General features: G+C 43.0%; 1 protein-coding gene across 1 annotated transcript in view; it reads right to left on the minus strand.

The window, feature by feature from the left end:
* The window catches only part of IL16 (interleukin 16), a 55,391-nt gene extending 44,076 nt beyond the window's left edge, over positions 1-11,315 (minus strand). Inside the window, exons 1-2 of the mRNA XM_034784545.1 lie at positions 11,233-11,315; positions 4,123-4,534 (exon numbers count right to left, since the gene is read on the minus strand). Of these exons, the coding sequence (XP_034640436.1) occupies positions 4,123-4,488 (366 nt within the window). The 5' untranslated portion in view covers positions 4,489-4,534; positions 11,233-11,315. The remainder of the gene's footprint in view (positions 1-4,122; positions 4,535-11,232) is intronic.
* Positions 11,316-17,698: the final 6,383 nt, after the last annotated feature.

Genomic DNA, 17,698 nt, shown 5'->3' on the forward strand with positions numbered 1-17,698 from the left:
CAAGTCATTTGTTACACTAGCACCAGTGTCTGCCCCAGGAGTTGCACTGGTGTGGCTACACCAGTATAACCACACTGGAACAAAAAAAAATGTCTTTAGTTGCCTTGTGCTCAATTTCTGTTTGTTAAATAAGATTCTCAAATGAAAAACACTTTAGAAGAGCAAAGTAGTAGTAGTGTTCTCCTTAAACTCTGAGGATAGGACAAGAAGCAATGGGCTTAAATTGCAGCAAGGGCACTTTAGGTTGGACATTAGGGAAAACTTCCTAACTATCAGGGTGGTTAAGCACTGGAATAAATTGCCTAGGGAGGTTGTAGAATCTCTGTCATTAGAGATTTTAAAGAGCACGTTAGACAAACACCTGTAAGGATGGTTTAGATAATACTTAGGGCTGGTCTTCACTACGGGGAGATGGATGCTGCTGCAATCGATGCAGCAGGGATCAATTTAGTGGGTCAAGTGAAGACCCGCTAAATCGACCGCAGAGTGCTCTCTGGTCAACCCCGGTATTCCAGTTCTTCGAGAAGACTAAGGGAAGTCGACCGGAGAGCGTCTCCCTCGAAGCAGTGCAGTGAAGACACTGGGGTAAGTTGATCTAAGCTACGTCAACTCCAGCTAAGTAATTCACGTAGCTGGAGTAGTATAACTTAGGTCGACTTACCCCAGTAGTGAAGACAAGCCCTTAGTCCTACCATGAGTGCAGGGGACCGGACTAGATGACCTCTCAAGGTCCCTTCCAGTCCTATGATTGTATGATTATGATGCAAGTTACATACAATTCTCAGGGTCTTAGTAAGCTGTCAGTGTGGCCCTCCAGACCATAACAAACAAAACAAGCCAGGTTTTCCAGGGATCAGAAGTGTTGCCTTAGTTTCCACACTTCCATCTATTCACAGCTGCTCTGTTTTGACAAGCGAAAAAGACCCTTGTAGTACTTTTATTATTCTTGTTACGATCACTGGTTATCAAAATTATATCTATGTAATATATAAATGATAGCTGTAATCAGATCATGGGACTTCCTATGATACGTATTGTGTCGATACATAGAACTTGCCAAGTATTTGCAACAAGAGTACCTGAAACTGGTTGCCTGAAATAATGATGCTGGAAACACTGTGTAATTTAATCACAGTGTGAACACTAGTGAATCATACATAATTAACAGGGTAAGGCTCAAATAGGAACATGAATTCATCCACCGCTGGGCCTGGAAGAAACTGCTCTTTGAGAGTTCAGTGCTCTGGATTTCCATCTACATCTGGTGCATCCGTACGCAATGAACAGTAAATCATTTAATATGTTTTTAACTTCTCCTCCCCTCCATTGTAGGTCTGTGGAGGGTGTTCGCACCTTCAGTGTCATGGGCACTAGGCATACAGCTGCAGGTATTGCAAGGCAGAAAACTGATGGGCTAACGCAATAGTCTGGCACAGCTGTGTGCCCCAGTAATGTCACAGAAAAATGGATTCTGATTCCCTGAAATGAGAATGGGCCATGCATTGACCAGTGAATTTCTGCAGCTTATTATAGAGAGGAATAGAGAGCCTGACACACTGGGACCTGAAGAAAATCACCGACTCTTTTCTTCTGGCTATTTGAGGAGAGAGGTTTTAAGAGAGGGCCAAGTGCTCTCTAATACATGCTGCACGAAGGAGCCGTTTATGACAGACCTGTGTGACATAGAGGGGATGTACCGATCACTTCATTGCATATTGCAGAGCCTCAGCAAGATGACAGAGAAGGGAGATCAAAGTACATGATGCCAGCATCTCTGCTCTTGTAGGAGGAGAAATGAGGACTTGATGGCATCACCATGATTCCACCCTGTATACAGAAGGTTAACAAGTGCCACTAGGGGACACTTACATTGCTAAAGATGAATTAATGTGTAACTGTTCTCCAGCGGCAGTAGCTAACCTGACTACTGTAAATTCAAGGCACCTGGATGCTCTGACTTGACTATCTTTGGTAAAATGGTGAGAAGTCATATGCTGGTGAACCTGGGGCCATTATTGGAACTCAGAGTGCTTTGGGTTTGTGGATGGACAAGCTGCAACAGCTGACAAGCACATGAGAATGCACTGTGCAAGGAAGATAGAGAGGAATCCTTTGGCTGGCAGAGGCTAGCAGCCTCCTTTCATTTGCAGAGTGAGCTCACCAGCCAGAATGTGGAATGTTTCCATGCTGGAGGAAGGGTGTGGTTTTGCAGAGCTCCATTCTGATTGGGTGTCTTTTGGGGCTGACTCAATTTGTCATTTTTTTTCTTTCCGTTGGAATGCAGTAGAATATGGGGGGGGGGGGCTCCTTTTTGAGACTGAAATGTTGTGCACTATATTCTCCTGATTCCTTTTTTGTCAAGTTTGGGCTCCGTGCGGTGATCATTAGAGAGAAGCTCAAGCGGCAGGATGTAGGTTTGGATTCAGAGTTTGAACACCATAAATATTAGTTGATGTTTGGATATGAAGTTTTGATTTGAGCCCATCGCTAAAGAAGAGATGCGAAAATGAATGGAAGGAATATTTAATACAAAGGAATCAGTTCCCTCATACAGGACAATATTTGCATCACTAATATGAATATGATGTAACAGGTATTAGGATACCATGGAGGTGACCAGCTATAAATTACCTAGGTATATAATGTATATTTAGTTCCTGTCACCAAGAAGGTTCTCAAAGTGCTTTAGTCTTTACTGGCTGAGTGACAGATTATGTACTGTGTATTAGGAGATGTTTCACTTACGCCTGTAATGCAGTCACCTCTGGGATGAAACAATGTAGCTGCTTAACAGCAGAGAGCAACAATATACAACACCTTAGGACAGAAAGTGATAAAATATGCAGCATCCAACTGAAATTGTAGGGGGAATTTATTATAGGTATCCAGAATGTAATCACGCAATTTGAAAAATGGCCAGAATGGTGAGGTTACTACATTTCCTCTTGATAAAAGCGGCATCAGTTTTTTAATGACCAGAGGGACTTAGGATCTCACTTTTATATCTGTTAAAAAGGTGAAATCTCTAGCAACGTAGTCTCTAGCACCCTTCAAACTCAGATCATTTGCGTACTGGATCACCTGAGTTTCCCATAGTGCTAACCCAGCTGCACCTCACTTAGCTTGTAAGATCTGACAAGATCACTGTTTAAAAAGGACCCCGGCATTTCGCGAAGCCTGAGCTCGTAAGCTGGAAAAGTACGCCCCCCTTAGCTGACACCCTGTGAGCGAAGGGCTACGAGGTGCAGATGGACGCCCTGATTGTCAGAGCCCTGGGCGCCTGGGACCCCTGCAACAAGCGTGTGCTGCGGACCTGCGGGATCGGTCGACACTACGCACAGCTCATGCAGCGCCTCATGGTCTCAGACACCATCTGATGGTCCAGGGACATCTACATCGAGCACATCACCGGCCACCAACAGTACCAGGAGGCGTGAGCCAGAGTGACATCGTTCTCCCACTATGAGAAAGGGACGAAGTGACCTTCTCCGTTGGATCATATGAACTGGAACCATAAACTCCCTGAACATTAAATCTCACCAAATGAGGGTCAATCCATCCTCATCATCATATCCACTCATTATACTTCACACCCGAACATAGCCACCCTATGAACTTCATAGCCTCATATCTCAGTGCCTGTACTTTGACCCATCAACCTTTTACCCCCAATCGGGGATATTGCAGATTATGTATTCCTTATGCCACCTGATCTTAAACCAAACTTTGAACCCTCGATAATCTGTACGTTATTCTCTGATAACCAGAAACGTCTATGCTCAAACTCTGTTCACTTTTTTTTTAACATCATCTTAATAAAATTTTTAAATGGTCTGTACTGTAATGACAGCTTTCTATTACGACAGCTGATCTGCTGCATTCCAGGTAGAGTGCACCTTCTGTGCTTAACATTCCACTGACTTCAATGGCATGTCAGTCAGCAGAGTGCAGTGGAGAGACCCTGTAGCCCAAGAGGGAGTGTAATACATTTTGTATGCTATTTATGCGGAGTTGGAACACTGCTGTCTCATGATCTCTGAGAATCAGTGGGGTGTCTTCTGTGCCCTGAGATTCATGAAACCATTGTAACATACAATAAAAAAGAGTCAGTGAATTGCCTACCTGGATGAAGAACTTTCTTCTCATATTCTTGCAGCTCTCACTTGCATCATCTTTGGACTGGATCATGTTGGTGATCACAAGAGGATAAGGAGTGCTTTCATCCCGTTCTGAACTGCACAGCACTTGTACTCCAGGGCAACTGTCAATTTCCTCTTGATCCCAATTGGTAGAAATCTCAATGGGATCAGGGCATTTCTCATCTGGACTCGACCCATCATCAGTATTCTTGGCATTACAGAGTATAAGTGATCTTGAAATGGAGCGAAACTTTTTTGATTTCCTGCTCCCAACGCTGCTCTGTCGATCCATCTTCAGTGAGCTGGTGATGCTGCCCTTTTTCCTCTCATGTTCCCATTTATGTGGCATGACAGTGCCAATAACTGTCTCTAGTCCTCAGCAGCTAAATATCTTCCTGGAAGAGAAATATAAAAAGTGAATTATAATTTGCCTCGTCCTATTTCCTCTCCCAATAACCTACACTACTGAAAAGTTGTGATGAACAAACTGAGTCAACAAAGCCTTTCAGTCTGCTAACAACCATGTGATGTCTTATGACTTGCAACGTTTATTTCTGTGAAGTGCTGTACTAAATTCTCCTTCACCTTTCATTCTCTTCCCATGCTCTCCAAGCACAGAGGAGTGCTTTTAACAAATGTTTTTGAGGCTTCCGTTGTGTCGCTTCTTCCTGGTTTCTGCTGAATTTGCAGGATGAAATCCCAAATTGAAAAGAAGATACACAAAAGCACTATTCTATCCTTCAAACTCACATAGAAGGAGAGGCTCTGCTTGGAGCCTGATTTATGAAAGCATTATAATTCAAATAGGATTAATCAAATTGTTAAGGTTAAATTCTCTGCCCGGCACATCTGATTTGTAAGTGGTTTAGCTAAAGTAGATCTTGGCCATGAATAAGGAAGGAATGTCAGGCTGGAGTGAAACACATACCTTTGGACAGCTAAGCCCACTTAAAAGACTGTGTTTAATTGCAAAAGAGAGATCCATTGAAGCCGTTTAGATGTGAATACCTGATTAAGGATTGAACCTCAGAAAAGAATACAACTCCAGCGTATTAATGCAAAAATAACCCATTAAAGGAATTCTTTTTTCCACTGTATGTTTCTGCGAACCAAATCAAAGTAAAACAGAGCAGAAATGCCACGGAGTAGCAATGTGACATAAAAATGGGTACTTTATAAAATGAATATTAAGTAAAAGAATAAGCATATTAGAAAAATTAAGAAAAACTGGTCAATAAATTTTCAGCATAACCGTCTTCCATCATAAAATGCAAGTTAGTTGAAATTAAAATGGTTTTCAGGAGCATATTGATTTTTGATGGGTGAAAGTTTAAATGAATCATTCTGACTTTCTCATTTCATTTTGATAATATTGAAACATTTTGTTTTAACTTTATCATCTCAAGTAATTTAATTTATACTTTTATAGTATATCACAGTATTAATTTGAATAGTATATTTAAAATTATCATAGAATATCAGGGTTGGAAGGGACCTTAGGAGGTCATCTAGTCCAACCCCCTGCTCAAAGCAGGACCAATCCCCAATTAAATCATCCAACCAATTTTTGCCCCATATCCCTAAATGGCCCCCTCAAGGATTGAACTCACAACCTGGGGTTTAGCAGGCCAATGCTCAAACCACATATATTTATTGCTATATAGTATTATGTTTTGACATTATCTAAATGAAATGTGTTTTCCCTACTGAAACTAAATGATTTTACATTATTGAAATAAAATGTTGCTGATCCTAATTTTTTTGGAATTTCCCATTTCACAGAAAATTTTGACTTTTCATTCCAATTCTGAATGAAAACAAATTTTGAAATGTAGGAATTTCCTACAGAACAGAATTTTCTGGCCAGCTCTAGTAATAAAGTTATGCAATTATACAGGGTTTATTCCTCCTGTTTTTCTTTCTTTTGATCTGTTTATTAAAACGCACAGGTCCGGGAAAGTTATGGAATGTAGTTTACATTAAATTGAAAAGCATATTTAAAATAAATCTTTTCAAGTCTGTAGCTTTGACCCACGCAATTTGCACAATATGCTTTAGACTGGGATTTCTTTCTTTCTTTCTCTCTCTTTTAGTAACTCTAGTGCTGGTTAAAGTTGTAAGACTGTCTGGAATATCTGGTTAACCCCAGAACAGGTACACCCTGACCAGGAAGAAAAGTGCTGAGAGAGTGGTTCAATCTCTATGTTCCATTCAGTCCTTAGTATCTCTGAGAGTGCTAGCAATGGTGCCAGGTAATGCTAATTATGATGCGATGAGTTGAGGATTTTGTTGGACATTTTTCAAAACAATGAAGTGTTCATATTATGAATGTTTAATAGCACAAAGATCATGGACAGTGCAATAAAGCACAGACAATGTATGCACAGGGAGATGATACTGTGGGAACGCTTCTCAGCGGGCTTAGCTTCACTGTTTACCAGCCCAAATTGCACTTGAAAAAAAGGTGCAAAATTTGCACCTATGTTTTTCGTGTCAGCAAATGAATTGTGGGTGTAAGTCAAAAGCTGCATGTTACAACTGAGATTTCTACTCACAGCTCTGTTGGCAATGCAAAAATGTGGATGCAAATTTTGCATAGGCAAATTGCAGCCGCAAAAGGGAGACCAGCCACCTGAAAATGTAGGCTTGTAGATTTTACATCAAGCCAGCTCCACTGTATAATAGACCCCCACAAGACAGCCTCAGAATTACATTCCTCTCCTCTACCCCTCCGACAAATACCCATAGAAACCAAACCAAACCAAACTGAGGAAAAGAAGGAAAAATGAATACGGTAATGTGTAATAGAGAACCTGAGCAAAAGAGCTATATGATGGGAAATATGTAGCTGCTAGAGGAGTACAAGATCCAGTCTGCATCAAAGTTTGTTTAATTTTGTAAAAGAAAAACAAACACTGCACATAGCCTTTTCATGAGAAGCAAAGAGGTCCCTTTATCCGTCATTGAGAAGTATGCTAATACATATGGTGCCTTGAAGAGGTTCAGGCATTTTGATAGGTGATACTCTTTTATAAGAGTTTAGGATAATTTATTTTCTATCATACTACTAATAATATCCTTCTGCTTCATAGTGTCTTTCATCCAACTGGATCCCAGAATACTTCACAAATTACATACTAGCACTAGGTGAGAGATTTTCCAAAGGAACGTTCTTCCATCAGAAAATGCCGATTCATTGAAATCAAAATGTTGTGTTGGAACGTGTCAATTTCAATGAAAATTTTTATGGAAACCTGCCTGGTTTCCTGCCAGCTCTTCTGCCCACCTCCCAGCTCCTTGGCAGCTCTCCTGGTGTGCTGGCACAGAGACAGGGCTCCCTGGGCTTCTGGTTTCAGTTTTGAAGGAATCTTTCAACGTCTAATCCTAATGCAGGGCTGTACCTCTCTAGTTTCCATTTTTTGTTGAATGGAATCCTTCTCTCTGAATAATCCCAGTACCTGTCTCCTCTTATTGCTCATAGTTTTGTCAAAAAGCTGAGTGAAGTTAACAAGGGTCTGGTCAGTTTCAGGGATGTTATTCAGAGGTGGACAGTAATGAAATTGACAAGAATCATGATCATTTCAGTTAGCAGCTGCTTGGGAAAACTAGAAAACGAGAAGCCAGGCAGAGGGAGGTACTGGGGTTATTCATAGAGAAGGATTCCCCAGGCTCTGAGCTACCAAGGAGTGTGGGGAGCTGGCCCTGGAAATCTTTGAAAAATTCTATTTCTGTTCTTCCAACAAGGATTTTTTTTGCTGTGAAAAAATTCATAGATCTGATTTAAAAAACAAAAACAAAAACAAAACTGCTCCAGGGCAAGCCCCGACTCTTACAACATATGACAAAGAAAAAAAAGGCCTTGATTTAGAAAAGCATGTGCACAAGACCCAAACACATGCTTAAAGTTAAGTACATATGTAATTGTTTTGTTTTGTTTTTTAATGGGATGCTTTCCTGCCTAAAAATCCCCACAAACAGTAGAACATGTGGAACTCCACCCACGTCAGAATAAAAGAGGATATTTAGGCACAGCTAGATAGGCATGGAGAGGCAGCATGGTTGAATGGATCAGTAACCTGTGTTCTGTTCTCAGCTGTGATGCTGACTTGCTGGGTGACATGGGGTGAATCACTTCACCTCTCTGTGCCTCTGTTTCCCCATCTGTAAAATGAGGCTAATGATACTCACCAGAATCCTCTATTTGTAAAGCAGTTTGAGTTATACGGATTTAAAGCGCAATGTTAATCATAACGTTAACAGCCTAATGCATATTCAAATAACAAGAAAATGTGCACATTGATCTAATTAAGTATCACATCTGCAGTTTGTATTACACTTTTTACATGGGATAATTTGCATTAGTTAATGCTAAATGACGCCCACTCGTATTATTGTGTAACGTCTTTTGGGGGTTGTTTTAGCTTTGTTGGTTTTGGGTTAAATAAGACATTTTCATTGCTGCTGCAATTTATACCAGCCCCTGAAATCACTCCAGCTGCTACTTTTTGACATAACAAATCCCCATTAGGACCTCAATATGTTAAGAAATTAATCTTGAAAAACTCATGATAAAGGTTACATTTCCTGTAAGCTTGAGGGTATTTGAACGGAAGGAAGGATGGACCTTTTAGAACAGATGAAAGACAGAAAGTGGGCTTGGGTGAACAGTATGATTGATAGAGCTATGGGAATCTCAAATCCTGCTCAAGTAGAGATGCAGCTAGTCCAAGTGCATCCCCATAACATGGGCATAGGAAGCAGTGTGTCTAACCTGCTCAGGAGTGCAAGTAGGGTGGTACGCTCCAGTACGCAGCACCAGCAAGAGATTTTTAGTGGGTACGTTTTAGAGTAGTAGCCGTGTTAGTCTGTATCCGCAAAAAGAACAGGAGGACTTGTGGCACCTTAGAGACTAACAAATTTGTTAGAGCATAAGCTTTCGTGGACTACAGCCCAGGTATGGGGTACCGAAAAGACTTGGGGAGGCTACAACCCCCCTCTGGAGGGGGGTGAAATTGCACTATGCTCCTTAAAGGAGCAGAATGGGGCTAGGGAGGGCATTCATTCTTTATATGGGTCTAACAGCACAATACATATGCTAACAACCTTAAACAAAGGCTTTGTTTAAGTTTGTTAGCATATGTGTTGTGCTGTTAAGTTGGTCAGGAGTCCTCAAGGGGGGAATGGTAGGGGGGACGGAAGTTGTTTAAACAGTGTTTAGGGTTACCATATTTTGAGCCTCCAAAAGGAGGACACTCCACGGGGCCCCGGCCCTGCCCCCAGCCCTGCCCACGCCCCCACGCCCCAACTCCGCCCCTTCCCCAAAGTCCACGCCCCAACTCCACCCCCCTCCCCTGCTTCCCGCGAACATTTGATTCGCGGGAAGCCTGAAGCAGGTAAGGGGGGTGTGGGGGGAGGAGGCACGGCCCAGTCTGGCCCCCCGGCGTCTCCAGCCTGGGTCGGCTCGGGCCCTGGGGTACCGGTTCCCGGCCCGGCCCCCGGCTCAGCACCCCCCAGCCCCGGCCCCCGGCACCGCACCGCCGGCCCAGCCCCCGGCCCGGCCCCCAGCTCGGCACCGCACTGCCGGCCTGGTCCCCGGCTCGGCACCGCACTGCCAGCCCGGCCCCTGGCCCAGCAACGCCAGCCCCGCATGTCCCGATTTTCCCGGACATATCCGGCTTTTTGGGATTTCCCCCCGGACGGGGATTTGGAGCCCAAAAAGCCGGACATGTCCGGGAAAATCCGGACATATGGTAACCCTAACAGTGTTTTTGATTCCTGCTCCAGCCTTTGGACTATGAACATATACTGATGGAAGCATTCTAACCAAGAGACTGGGAATTTTAAGGTAATCTGGAGCCTTCATATTTCCTTGATCTTTTGCAGATGGATTTATGAGTTGGATATAGTACAAAGACTGTTCTAGCCTCATTGACTGCTGATTTTTCTCTTGCAATGGACAAAGATCAGATGTCTGCTGACTTTCTCACATGAGTCAGCAGCCTTTGATACCTGTGATATAAGCAACATAGCCCTTGCTTGAGTGGTTTTGTTCTTTCCTCTCCAAATGTCAAAGCCTGTTCCCATTGAACTCAATAGCAAAACTTCTTTTGATTTCAATGGGAACAGGGTTTGGCCCCAAGAGATCAGAGAATGTGATTTTGATCAATTGCTTCTCTGTCCAGAGACAGTTCTCATGCATGTTCTGCCAGGCTGATTTTGATTGCCACTCCTGTATGTCATGCTGAGGAAAATAATAAAACAATTTGGGCTGTAGTTCTATCAAGATTCACATGGCACACACAGTTCTATGCCTCTTTTCCATCAAACCCAGGTGATGCAGCATCTTTGCTTTCCTAGTCCCTGGCGGAGAGCAATACTTAGGCCTTGTCTACACTGGCACTTTACAGCACTGAAACTTTCTCGCTCAGGGCTGTGAAAAAACACCTCTCTGAGCGCTGCAAGTTTCAGCGCTGTAAAGTGCCAGTGTAGACAGTGCACCAGCGCTGGGAGCTACGCCCCTCATGGGGGTGGTTTTTTAACAGTGCTGGAAGAGCTCTCTACCAGCACTGGTGCCGCGACTACACAACCATGTTAAAGCGCTGCTGTGGCAGTGCTTTTAACGTTGGTAATAAAGCCATACCCTTAGATAAAGGTAAGCTGGCAGAAGCGTAGTTTGGATCTAAGGGAGGCACTGATAGTGTGTTAAGGGAAAGTGGGGTGATTGTCCTTCCTATCCTTTTATTTAAGAAGTTTTCAATTTGAGTTGCTGCTGGATCCTCAATGACACCTTGAAATACAGGTGGCATCAGGGGCTCAAAGCATCATCTTACAACTGCATCTGTTTAACAGATGCTGTTGTAAAATTTTAGACAGGTAAGGGGGGTGTCGGAGGGGACAGGGAGAGCGTGGGGGTCCTGGGCAGGGAAGGGGAGTGGGGGGGGGAGTCACATGGAGGGTCATGTGGGCGGTCACAGTGCCCCCCCCCCTTGTGTCCCTCCCATGAATGCAGTACCGGCAAGAAATGCTTTCTACTTGCACCACTGAACCTGCTGTATTTTTAGAATGAGACCGGGGAATATGCATCACAACTTACCTCCGGGTGTTCAAGGCCTTTCAGATGAGATTGGTTGCCCTTACAATGTGGAATCAGTGCTTCCAGGAACTCCTACGGTATATTAACAACAATAATATTAGAGATAGGTCTGAACCAAAAACTGAGATCTAAACAGCTCTGCACTAGGGGACAGTTCAGAGGCAGACAGCATCTATTGTTGAAGGGTTTCAGTGTTTTAAAATATTTACTAAACCTCACCTCCCCCCAGGAAGTAGTTAATTAAACCGAACCTTTCTACAACTGGGTAAACTGAGTCATAGCAAGATTAATGGCCAAACTGGTGCACCAGAGGAGGGCCCACCATGAGTGAGGATGGAGTGGGCAGCAGATGCCCCTTCCCTGCTCCAGCACACCCAGACAGCAAGCAGCCATACCCCTGCAGCCCCTGAGCACAAAGGGGAGCACATGCCATACTAAATGCCCTGGAAGGGGCCTCTCTCTACGAAGCTGGGACTTGGGGGGGGAGTGTATAGGACACCTACTGAAAGGGGCAGGACATGTTGCATAAGTCCCACTCCCCCATCACTTCTTAAGCCTGCCTCTGCCTTATGCAGAGATAACATCTCCCTTCTTCACTGCATGGACAGTACAACCACAAGTCCCTCCATCCCCAGTGCTCCTTTGTGTCTCGAGACCAAATTGAACCCTACAAGACTTACCCAAGATCACACAGCAAGTCAGTGGCTGAGCTGAGGATAAAACCTAGGAGTCCTGACGACTTGCAGTCCCTTGCTCTAAGCACTAGATCATGTCCCTACTCCCAGCTTTTACCAATGCAATGTTGTCTGTAGAGCTGCTGCATAAGTGATACAACAACTGTAGGAGGCACCAAAACCTCACTCTATAAGCTCTCTAATACAAATGTTCAGAAAGCAGTAATACAAGTGCCAGAAGATCTTCATGAATCATCGCCATCTTCCACCAAATTTAATTCAGTATATTGTGGGAAAGGCCAATTATTTCAGAGCCAGCTCCCCAAACCATTTATCTTTCCCTTGGTGCGCTTGCTGCTTGTCATATTCTCTGGCCATTCCTGTACCTCCAGCCCTCCTGATGGAAGCTGTCTGTGGTTTGTAACTCAAACCAAATGTTTCTTCTTTTTTCAAGGGTTCCCCCCCCCTGAGCTTTATGTTAAAAAGCTCTCTGTTTGTCTTCTGTAAACAATATGCATAATTTTTGAGTCGCATTCATTTGGTTCACATTTTTGGTTGGATATTAAACCAAGCATTTACAAACGTAAATAATTTGGAGTCGTTCCCGGACGGAATGGGAACCCTCTGCTGTTAATGAAACAGTGGAAAAGTGAGATCTATTCTTTAATAGCAAGAACACGAAGGCTTTACATTACTTGGTACTAACAGCATAAACTCTTGCATCCTATTTTAAATCTCGATCCTGTGAGCTTTATCAGTTTTGTTACTGAGCTTTACCATAAACATTGAACGATCACAAAAGTCTAGGGCTTCCAGCCAAGAAGGAGAACTACTACCTTTTTGTTTTGGTAAAGAGCAAAGGCATTTTGGAGTCCTGGATTTACTGGGCAAAGCCTGTAGTAATTATAAAATAAAAAAATAATAAAGAGAACTTACAACAGAGAGGCAGAAAAACCTGACTCCTGCAGAAGGCTGTTTTTCTTCATAGGCCTGGCAAAAAAACAGTGAATAATTGAAAACACACCCTCACTGTCACATGACTTCGTTTTAGTAATTCAGTTCAGTATATTGGAATGAGACTATTGTTTCCTAATTGACCAAAATGTCAGCAGAGATAGATAAACAAAACCAATGAGATACACATTCAGGAAGACTGTTCCTGACTCTCTTGCAGCTGTTCAATGAAGACAGGCTTTCCAGGATTTTGTCAGTCCCTTCTTCTGAATAGCACCTGGATGTACTGGGGCTTTGACCATGTTACACCTCTTGAGGAGGAGGGGAACCAAGCTAATCGAGTGCAGGATTTCCTGTTGCTGGCCAGCTCAGCCAACATGCTTCTCGTAATTTTCAACAGTTATGTTACATGTTAAGTCAATAGGAATTTTACAGGCCACTTCCTTTCCAGAAGCAAAAACAATATGGGACCCTCCAAATATTGATTAACAGGAGCCACTGTGAGGCTGAGTTCCAATTCCCTCTCTCAATTCTCCTCTTCCTCCAAAGGGATGTAAACTGAATGGTCCATACGACTAGCATGTTACTTTTGCCTTCGTGCTGGCTCAGATGCATTGGCCAGTGCTGGGGGAGACGCCAAGTCCTGAGCCAGCTTTCCCTGTACATGCTGTACCAATAAAAATACCCAATGGCCGAGAGAGCTGATTTTTAAACAGTTATTGTTTATTTGATACAGATTTTAAAGAACAAAGCTTATTTAGAGGCCTCATTTTTCTTCTAGACCCTATAAAATGTACATAATATCAGAGCCAGAAAAACAGAAGCCTGAATTACCCTCTCGCCCCTCAGTGTGGTCCCTCAAGCTCACACTGTCACTGCCCATGACTTATTCTGTGGATAAATACTGGCGAGGACTCCACTGCTATCAGTCTAAGGGTAGGTCTACACTTACCCGGTAGTTCGGCGGCGAGCGATCGAACTTCTGGGTTCGACTTATCGCATCTTGTCTGGACGCGATAAGTCAAACTCGGAAGTGCTCGCTGTCAACTGCGGTACTCCAGCTAGACGAGAGGAGTACCGCGGAGTCGACGGGGGAGCCTGCCTGCCGCGTGTGGACCGAGGTAAGTTCGAACTAAGGTACTTCGAACTGAAGTTGCGTACCTTAGTTCGAATTAGGGGGCTGTGGCGTGGGCAAAGTGGGCTTAAATAGAGGGATAGCAGCAGCTTCGGCTGTGGTCAAGCTCAGCATGCAGCACTAGAGATATGACAAATCAATGAAGAAACTAACAAGTTACACACAATTTCTCATGCATTTTTACAGTATGGTGCACACGTGCTATTGTTTAGGGATGTAGAACTCATTCATGCAAAATCTGAACAGTCTCAACATTTTTCTCCAAACACAGACCAAAACGGAATCTTTTCTGAGGCTCCAAAACATCAGAAATCTTTTTTTCCTTCCTTTTTCATTTTCACACACCAGTGCACTTCCTGACCATAGGCCAAATTCTGGGGTCCCTAAGTCAATCGGAATTTTGCTCAGTTAAGACAGGCAGAATTTGGCCTACTGCCAGGCAGCAGAAACATAAATATCATGAGAGAGGCTGTTGCTCATGCTATTTCTTTCCATCCCTTTTTAATATAACATTTGTTCAGTGCACAGTGGTGATCGGAAAAGTGAGCTGTTAGACTGTACAAGGATAAGGATAGAAAATAATACCAGAGTTATAATGCCATTGTATAGCTTGATGGTATTTCCTGATATTGAATCCTGTGCTTGGGTCTCGTTACACCATCGTAAAAAAGATTATAGTGGGAGAATGGCACTGAAAAATGATCAGAGACATGAATTCTGTATGATGGGAAATGATGAGAAATCTTTCAGTACAGAGAAGGCATGAAGAAGTAGTGACATGATACGCGGTATATAAAATAATTACGCATATAAAAAGGCCGCTCAGTAGATCCTATTTACCCTTTCTTGGAAAACAAGAGGAATGAAAAGGTGACAAATTTAAAACCAATAAAAGGAAACAGGTTTTTTTATACAAAGCATAATTAATATGTCAATACCAAGGGTGAAACTTTAGCCCCTTTGAAGTCAGTGGGCAGTTTTGCCATTGATTTCAATAGGGCCAGGATAACACCCTATGAGTTTAGTAGATTTTTTTAATTAGCTGTTCATCGGATCAGAACTAGCCAGTTACAGTGGTATAAAATATGTAAGGGCTAAAAGGAATAACAACCCCCTTGCCTTGGAACAAAAGCAAGCCTTGCCTGCCAAGGTGGGAAGACATTCCCCCCTGGGCATGTTATTTCATAATTGTCTCAGTATGGAGATTAGCCACCTTTCTGTGAAGAATCTGGAACGTGTGCCTTTCTCCCAAACAACTTTTAAATGACAAAGAGCAATTTCCTTTTCATTGCTATTGGGCCAGGCCTGAATTAGGCACTTTTGCCTTGACTATTGCAGCCTCTTCTGCACTAGCCACCCCATATCCCACTGCTGCCCCCTCAGTCCATCTAAAATGTAGTGATATAAAAATTGCCAGCCTGGATCAGACCAGTCCAATAGCCTGTTGCTGACCGTCTCTAGCATCAGAACAAATAAGCTGCACTAAGCAATTCTGGGATCACATGCGTCCAGGAAGTTTCCTAGTCCCTCATTAGTTAGAGGCTGGCTGAAATATGAGGGCATATATCCCTTTCAAAGCACTTCTTTGTTTTTAACATTTATTATTGCGACTGGATACTCTTTTTATCAGAGAAAAGTGCAAAACCCTCATAGGTGAACAATTATTGTATAGCCTGCCCATCAGGCAAATTCCTTCCTAATACCTGTTGTGACGTTGCACCCCATAATGCTTTATAGAAATATGCTTATGAGTGTAAATATGACATAATTGGAATATGTTTTATGCTAGATATGCCATGTAACATATCTCTGCAAAGCTTATGTTCTACTGAATGTATTCATCCTATTCGTATGCAGGTATCGTTTTTATAGCTGATGTTATGAGCATTGACTCTATGCTTGTGTTTACAGTGTTTGCTGTAGAAAGCACCTAAGGCAGATTTGATCAACATAGTATGAAGGGGTTATTCAAGTAAATGGAAGTACTTGGCTAACAATGGACCTTGATAGATGCCAATCCACATCTGAGCTTTCCTGGGAATGTTCGGGCTAACATGGGGGCAATGGCTCGGCCTGTAGGGAACTGAGTCATGCATGGACATGTGACTTGCCCATGTGACTCCAAAGCTCCATCTTGTAGCTGTGATTCTACACAGGGGGAGAGAGGGGTTTCCACCCATGAAAGAGACTATATAAGCCCCTGGAAATCCCTCCATTTTGTCTTCAGCTGGCTCAAGAGATAGCCTCTCCACACCAACAAGATGCCTGAAAGAAACTGGAACAAAGGACAGTAACTGCAGGGGTGTGAGTGATTGCTGGACCCAGAGTAGGAGGAAGTCTAATCTGTAATAGAAGCTTATTGGAACATCTTTGAGGGTGAGATTTACTTGCATTTAGTTTCTCACCATATTAGGTTTAGACTTGCGTGTTTTGTTTTATTTTGCTAGGTAATTCACTTTGTTCTGTCTGTTATTACTTGGAATCACTTAAATCCTACTTTTTATATTTAATAAATTCACCTTTTACTTATTAATTAACCCACAGCAAGTAATTAATTCCTGGGGGAGCAAACAGCTGTGCATATCTCTTCTATCGGTGTTATAGAGGGCGAACAATTTATGAGTTTACCCTGTATAAGCTTTATACAGAGTAAAACTGATGTATTTGGAGTTTGGATCCCATTGGGAACTAGGTAGCTGGGTGTTGGAGACAGGAGCACTTCTTAAGCTGTTTTCAGTTAAGCCTGCAGTTTTTGGGGGACGTGGTTCAGTCCTGGGTCCGTGTTTGTAGCAGGCTACTTGTCTGGCACAACCAGGCACTGAAGTCCCAAGCTGCCAGGGAAAATGGGCTCAGAGGTAGTCCCAACACATCGAGTGGCAGTTCCCAAAGGGGTTTCTGTGACCCAACCCAACACACCTGTCACTTGGTGGTTTGCTTATGCAGTGAAGTATGAGGAGAGCTCTCTCTTCCAAACACACAATGAATCCTGTGTACTAGAACTATAATTTGCCCTTTTTTTGAATCCTACTAAGGTCTTGACATCAATGAGATCCAGTGACAATGAGTTCTACAAGGTGATAAAGCATTGTGTAGAAATGTATTTCCCTGTAGTAGCTTTAAATTCTCTGCCTTTCGGCTCATTCAGTTCTTGTATTGTCAAAAGTATTGTTCTCACCTCCAAGTCTTTGTGGAATTTTGCTTCCACTTATCTTTGTACTCATTTCACCCTGTAGCCCCACTTGCTCCTTCACCTTTCTCCTTTTCCCTCCTTCTTTTACTCTGAGCCTCACCCTTCCTTCCAGACCATCTTGTATGGTTGGAGAACCCTCCCTCTTCTTCAGATCCTTGAAACCCACCTCTTTTGTGAAACCTTGCTACCTTGAGCCTTACCAATTGCATCCAGGCCTCTTGTTATTGAACTGTTGCTTAGTGTTGACCATGTGTTGTCTTTGCCTGAATTAGGTTATAAGATCCTTGGCATATGGATCTTGTCTTTCTGTGTGTTTGTGCAATGCACCTGTATACTTACAGTGCTGTATCTGATTGTTAGGTCTTTCTCTGGTGGACACTGTTACTTGTGTTTTAGATGTACTATCTACAATGCTGTTTTTATGGAGCATAACATTTTCACTGGAGAAGATGGTTGCTACCAAAAGAGCTCATCCCACACATGAGCTTCTGCCCCACCTCCAGGCTGGATAAT

Source organism: Trachemys scripta, chromosome 10, assembly GCF_013100865.1.
Source record: "Trachemys scripta elegans isolate TJP31775 chromosome 10, CAS_Tse_1.0, whole genome shotgun sequence".
NCBI lineage: Eukaryota > Metazoa > Chordata > Testudines > Emydidae > Trachemys > Trachemys scripta.